Below are 6,308 nucleotides of genomic sequence, written 5' to 3' on the forward strand. Positions count from 1 at the left end.
GTGGTTTAAACCCTCGCAGGGGTCGTTTCTTCCAAAGATTCGGATTTGAAACAACCTTAGCTTGGCTGCCCTTGAACTGAACATGCAAATGTCATCAGAATAACATTGTCATTGGCTTACAGATACTGTTTAACAGTTGTGTGATAAAAACAGTAAAAAGTGACAATGAGGAAAACTGTAGTTGAATTTTTGTAGACTCTGAAGAGCCCTCAGTGATCTGCTGGAGAAATAAAGGCTCCTGCAGCGCCACCTACTGGTTCCTCTTCGACCAGAAAAGTGTTAAAGTATTTGACGATGACTATGACTGCTCCTGAGGACGCTCATAAATGGAGGATCCGCTGTGTAAACTGATAAATGGCAGTATTGTATAACACAGTTGTAATAATAAAATTTGTCTCATAGGACAAGTTGATAAATACAGTACGTTAATAAACACTTTAAAATGTCCTTAGAGCAAATACAGTACAATGAGTTATAAGACATTTAAAACCTGTTTAGAGAGCACCTATAAATGCTGACTACAGGAGGTTAAAGTGAGGAGTTTTGGCTAATCGCACGTCTCAGATGGCAAATATCTGTAAACAAGTGGGAAAGTTTTCATCAGTGAATCTCGGCTGAATAGATTTTGTCGGCGTCTAATACTTTGAGACTGGTTAGCATAAAAGTTCACATGATAGCATGTATTCGAAGCCCTTTGGGGAATTTGAGCTAAAAAAGGTTTGGGGTCAGTTTGACCACAGTCGTAAAATGTCAGGACACATGTTTGCATTGTTTCTAGTGATTCATGAGGTTGTTTCTGCCCAGAAGTTCATGTTGCGAAACAACCACAATCCTTGTCCCAGTCGTGGGCTTTTGTCAGCACTAAAATGCATTGTGGGTGATCTAGTCCCGACCCGAGGGCTCTAAATACAAACGTGAATTAAGCCCAAAGCATGATGGGATTTCATCATTTCAGGGTCACATTCAAGGACACGTGACCTCGCCTGCAACATGCAAATACTGTTAAGCCCTATCTGTAATAAGATAACAAATAAAATATGTTTGCCCTCATAAATAAATGTATCTTTCATATTCCAGTATCAGTCAATCAGATGTGTTTGTTTACTGGGAAACGGAGACAAAATCACAGAGAATTCTGACTAAAAGGACAAGAAAAGGAAACGGATGACCACATCGCTCTACAGGAAACTTTCTTAGTCAAATGTTAAATAAAGCATTACGAGGAATAGAGTCAGGACCCAGTGTGTGTCAGTGTTCAGGTTTTTGTATGAGAGAAGCTGCTCCATGAAACTTTATTAACTCATAGTGAAACAGAAAGTTCCAGGTTGTTCTCTGTACTGTTAACAGTAAGTCTGAGTTAAGCCAACAAAGCTGCACAGGCGTCATTCAAAGTCTGCTACTTCAAAGGAAAAATGAGTTTATTTTCACGACGTTGGCATCAGTGTTATTACTCCACACAGAGAAAAACAAAGTCTGTTAGTTAGTTACTGAGTGACGGGTTCCAACCAGAACACAGATCATATGAACAATAAAGAGGAACACACAGTTCTCCGCAGAGCCTGCATTTATCACACTGCTCAGAGAGAAACTCTGGACTTGTTATGAAGAAAACCAGCTGCAGAATTTGTTTTCAACTCAATTTCAGTTTCGATTTCAAACATTTTAAGGGGTTATTAAAGGGTTTATACACACAGGAACAAGTCAGTATTTCTGAATGTGAGTCATCAGGTGGTACTTCAGGTGCGCACTCTGTAGAAACCTTCTGCCGCAGAGGTGACACTGGTGCAGCCTCTCTCCTGTGTGGCTTCTCGTGTGCTTCCTCAGGTGTCCGCTGTGGGTGAAGCTTTTCTGACAGTAGGAGCAGCAGAAGGGCTTCTCGCCCGTGTGAATCCTCATATGTATCTTTAAGTCTCCTTTCCGGCTGCACTCTCTTCCACAGACGTGGCAGCGATGCAGTTTGACCCCGGCGTGGCTGGCCATGTGTTCGGTCAGAGCCGTCGTACTGTTGCAGTGTTTCCCACACACGTGGCAGCATTTTGAGCCCTTGTGTGATTTGAGGTGCACACTGAGACTTTCGGTGGATTCAAAGGTCTTTCCACACACGGCGCAGAGGACGTGTGCTTCCTTTGAGTGGATGCGAAAAGCGTGATTTATCAAGTGGTGATTGGAGGAAAAAGATTTATCGCACAGATGGCAACGACAGTCAGGTGCAACTGAATTCAGATGAGATAACTCCGTGGAAACGATGAAGGCGCCCTGACTTTGGTCTGACTGTGTTTGGTTGGTAAATCGTGCAGCAGGTCTTTTGTTTTCCCTTCCTTCTTGGACCTTTTCACTTTGGATCAGAGATTGTGAAGTTGAGGCGAGAGGTCGGATGAACTGTACAGTTTTAGCTTCCTCCAGCTCCTGAGACGGCTCCTCACTTTCACTGTTTTGAGTCTGATGTTGCAAAGGCGGTTTTGTGTGCCCCTGCTCATTTTTCTCCCAGACAGATGACTGAGGTAGATACGACTCACCAGCATCCTCAGACTCTTGAGCCGGCTCTCCTCCTTGTAGCTGACTGGCCCAGAGTTCATGATCTTCTTCTTTAATGTGTCGAGGCTCTGGGTCCCACTGACAGATGCTGAGGTTCGGCTCCGGCTCACAGCGCTGCTGCTGCTCAGAGGGAGTTTCCTCTTTACAGATGGACGACTGAGAGAAGTCTGCAAAAACAGAGTGAAGAATTTAAAACTGTATATGTACTATACAAAATGGGCTTTTCACAGAGACGTCTGTTGTTATATTGTGTGAACGTGATTATTATCGTGTGGGATCAAGATTCATGATACGCTGTTTTACCACTTTGTTCTCAGAATAAACAGAAGTTTCAATTTCAAACATTTTAAGGGATTACTGAAGGGTTTACACATACAAATTGTACTTTTTTAAAAATAAAACCATGTTGCTCAGTAAAATGTAAGATTTTCCTTCTTAAAGAACAAACATTGTGGCATATGCAGGGTAATCCTTGTCTCTGATTGGCTATTCCTGCTCCGACCATGCATGCATTCTTCTCCCAGACAGATGACTGAGGTAGATACGACTCACCAGCATCCTCAGACTCTTGAGCCGGCTCTCCTCCTTGTTGCTGACTGGCCCAGAGTTCATGATGTTCCTCTTTAATGTGTCGAGGCTCCGGGTCCCACTGACAGACGCTGAGGTTCGACTCCGGCACACAGTGCTGCTGCTGCTGCTGCTCAGAGGGAGTTTCCTCTTTACAGATGGACGACTGAGAGAAGTCTGCAAAAACAGAGTGAAGAATTTAAAACTATATATGTACGATACAAAATGGGCTTTTCACAGAGACGTCTGTCGTTATATTGTGTGAACGTGGGATCAAGATTTATAATATGCTGCTTTACCACTTTGTTCCCAGAATGGAAGCTGTGATGCATTTCAGGTGATATTAGCTCAGTATGATTGATATACCAGTATCAGTGTATGAGTAACTGCAGTACAGGAATGAAAAGCATCTGTAATTATCTGAAATTATTTATATTCTTCATCTGTCCTGCTCAGTACATATCTTGGTCAAATTTCCTTATTCTTAATGAGTTTAGGGATCAGTGTCATCCTTAATATAAATTCGGGTCTTATGTGTTCATCAAGAAACACTCTTGTCTTATGTTTGTTTCATTTCAATAACTGGTGAATCAGTAAACTCATCCACGCTGGTTGTAGTTTGTAATCGTTTTTAGAACTTTATTCGGTTTCTAAAACAACTAATACATCAATTAAAAAACATATAAGGAGTTAAAGGAACTATTACAGAAAACAAACAGACAAACAAACATGTTTACGGAAGCTTCTTCTGCGAGGTGGCACTTAAGCTTAATTATCCCAGTTTCGTCCGACCATGACAGGTAAAAAATAAATAAATAAATAAAATATATGTACTAAACCGACCTGTTTTCTGCTGTGACCCAAACTCCAGCAGCAGACCTCTGAGCCGTTCAATCTCCTGTTCGGAGCTCGAAGCTTCTTCTTCGTATTTTTCGATCGTTCGTTCAAAGACCTGAAATATCTCCTGAGCGGCAGCTGTCAGCCGCTCGTTTACAAAAGCCCTGAGAAGCAGGCGAGGAGACATTTTAAGATGACCCTTATATGGATGCGATTGAAGCGGATGTTTGAACAGTCAATCTTCTGTGCTGCTAGCTTATAAGCTGCGGAAGTGAGAAACCACAGAGCAAGAGCGTTACCGTCTGTCGCGGATCTGTGCTGCCCCCTGCAGGACAACAGCGGGATGGACGCCATCTGAATGCAGAGGTTTTCCATTTCACGCAGCTTTAGACTTCTTCACCACTACAATTCAGAGGCAAATATTTTACTTTTTATACACTACATTTGTCAAACAAATGTTAAGATTTTCACATTACAATTTTCCTTCCTGTCCAGTGTCTCTAGATTTAATTATTTTGAATTTGGCTTTTTCTGATAAACTGAAGAATTAATTCATTTATGGGTTGAAAAATATTCTCCTACCTCCTAATCTAAATAAGATATTGTCAGTTTATCTAAAAGCATAAATAACCTAAGTCATTTTTCAGTTTTTAAGTTCTTTCAAAAGGTTTCAGTTACTATCTGTGGTACATGTAGAGAGAATTCAGTCAGAAAATGGGCATTCAAGCATTTTTGTCTGCATTGATGCATATGAACATTCTAACCAGCAGAATGTCTTGATCGATGCAGTAGTATTATACTTTGATTAGGATAGACACAATTCAGATTTCCGTCTTACTGGGACAAACTGCAAATAATAACAATCATAGTTCTTAATGATAACAATCTTATCTCATACACAGCATAGTTGGTCCCTTTCCATATCAACAAAAATCATCAGTATGCTTGTATGTATTTGTTTCTTTGTCAGAAACATGTACCTCACCATGCAGAAATGTGTTTTTAAGGAGGGCAGCCAAAATGAAACTGGGAAATCTGGGTCAAAGAAAGCATCACAGCTGATAGAGAGCAACAAATAATAATCTAATAGTAACCTTTACTCACAGCACTCCTCTTGTCAGTGTCGACGGATAACGAACCATGTTTGTCCAACGATTTCCACAAAACAAAGTCAATGTGGACAAACCTGTAGGAATGACATTAATTGGTTAATAAAAGGTCCTTTTTAAGAGGAGCCTGAGTCGTGACCTGTGCCCGCCGCTGCCAGTTCTCTCACTTGTTCACACACTTGACCATCTGTCCCACGCTGAGCTCAGAGGAGATGAAAGGACAGTCGTGATGTGAGCTGTGCCTGGTACTGTGCTCCTCCATCTGCAGCAGGTACAAACAGGCACACACAACAATGACAAGTCTGTAAAAACAGACAGAAAGTTTGAGAATGGCTGCTTTTACTTTCTGTGTTCCTCATAACATTTAATATTCTGCACTCATTGTTTCAAAAATGTCTCAGGAAATCAGTGGGTTCTATTGTCTTGTGTTGGTTTTGGCATGTTATGGGTGTAACTATGTTAAACTGTCTGAAATAAAGGAGCAGCATCATAGGCATGTACCATAATGTTCCAACGTGAGTAACTGGGCATTTGCATACATTTCTGATCACCACTAGAGGGAGTCAAATAATTTAAGATACAACACAGAGAAAGCAGTCCCATTTAGAGCTTCAGTAAGTGTTTTACATGAGGCTACAATATGGACAATACCATAAAATCTACTGTGATTTATGTTTCACTGCGACTGTAGATTGTTCTTTGTTGTCTGTTGTGGACCTCAGGAAGACTAGTAACCCTTTAGTGGAAGCTAATGTGGATCCAATTAAAGAATTCAATTTACTGAAATGCATTAAATACCTACAAAAAAACAAGATGAATGGATGAAACTTGAAAAATGCCATGTCCTCTATTTGTTTGCCTCTAATATGCTTAAACAAACTCCTGATTACTCAGTCTGTAATCCCATTCACTCCCACCAAAAATGTCTTCTGAGCTGGGATTGAAGTTAGGCGTCAAATGGTTATAGAAATTTGTGGAACGTGTTCTTGATGAACAGAAATCATCTTCTCCTCTGTCACCATGCTTGAAAAATTTCCGTTTATTTGCTATATGTGCTGTAATATTGTGCCAAACCTTAATGGAGGGACTGCAATGACATGAACATGACGCTCTGTGCAGTCTCCCTGAATTATTGCAACTGTCAGTTATATTCAATATACTCAAGATGGATCAGTCATATGCAATTAGTGGTTTTTTTATGTGGTTCAGTGGTTCTCTGTGGGGGTTATTTTATTTTATTTATTTATTTATTTTATACAT

The 6,308-nt window shown here is 40.6% G+C and overlaps 1 protein-coding gene across 2 annotated transcripts; it reads right to left on the reverse strand.

Annotated features, from left to right (window-relative positions):
* LOC143327802 (uncharacterized) lies at positions 1-4,220 on the reverse strand. 2 transcript variants are annotated; one of them, XM_076742292.1, is made up of 3 exons: positions 3,946-4,220; positions 3,088-3,279; positions 1-2,702 (listed from the first exon to the last, which is right to left on the reverse strand). In XM_076742292.1, exons 1-3 carry the CDS (start codon positions 4,124-4,126, stop codon positions 1,702-1,704), a joined length of 1,374 nt encoding a protein of 457 aa, XP_076598407.1. In that variant the 5' UTR covers positions 4,127-4,220; the 3' UTR covers positions 1-1,701. The 2 variants fall into 2 exon arrangements, with proteins under 2 accessions (XP_076598407.1, XP_076598408.1); XM_076742293.1 differs by lacking the exon at positions 3,088-3,279 and having other exon boundaries at positions 1,129-2,702; positions 3,946-4,195.
* Positions 4,221-6,308: the final 2,088 nt, after the last annotated feature.

Source organism: Chaetodon auriga, chromosome 11, assembly GCF_051107435.1.
Source record: "Chaetodon auriga isolate fChaAug3 chromosome 11, fChaAug3.hap1, whole genome shotgun sequence".
Taxonomy (NCBI): domain Eukaryota; kingdom Metazoa; phylum Chordata; class Actinopteri; order Chaetodontiformes; family Chaetodontidae; genus Chaetodon; species Chaetodon auriga.

What these genes read in the sequence shown, in the direction of transcription:
- LOC143327802 (XM_076742292.1), bottom strand. Translation starts at nt 4,126, where the DNA reads ATGTCTCCTCGCCTGCTTCTCAGGGCTTTTGTAAACGAGCGGCTGACA. An exon ending in TGGGTCACAGCAGAAAACAG is followed by an intron (nt 3,280 to 3,945) that starts GTCGGTTTAGTA and finishes CTGTTTTTGCAG; the next exon opens with ACTTCTCTCAGTCGTCCATC. An exon ending in TCAAGAGTCTGAGGATGCTG is followed by an intron (nt 2,703 to 3,087) that starts GTGAGTCGTATC and finishes CTGTTTTTGCAG; the next exon opens with ACTTCTCTCAGTCGTCCATC.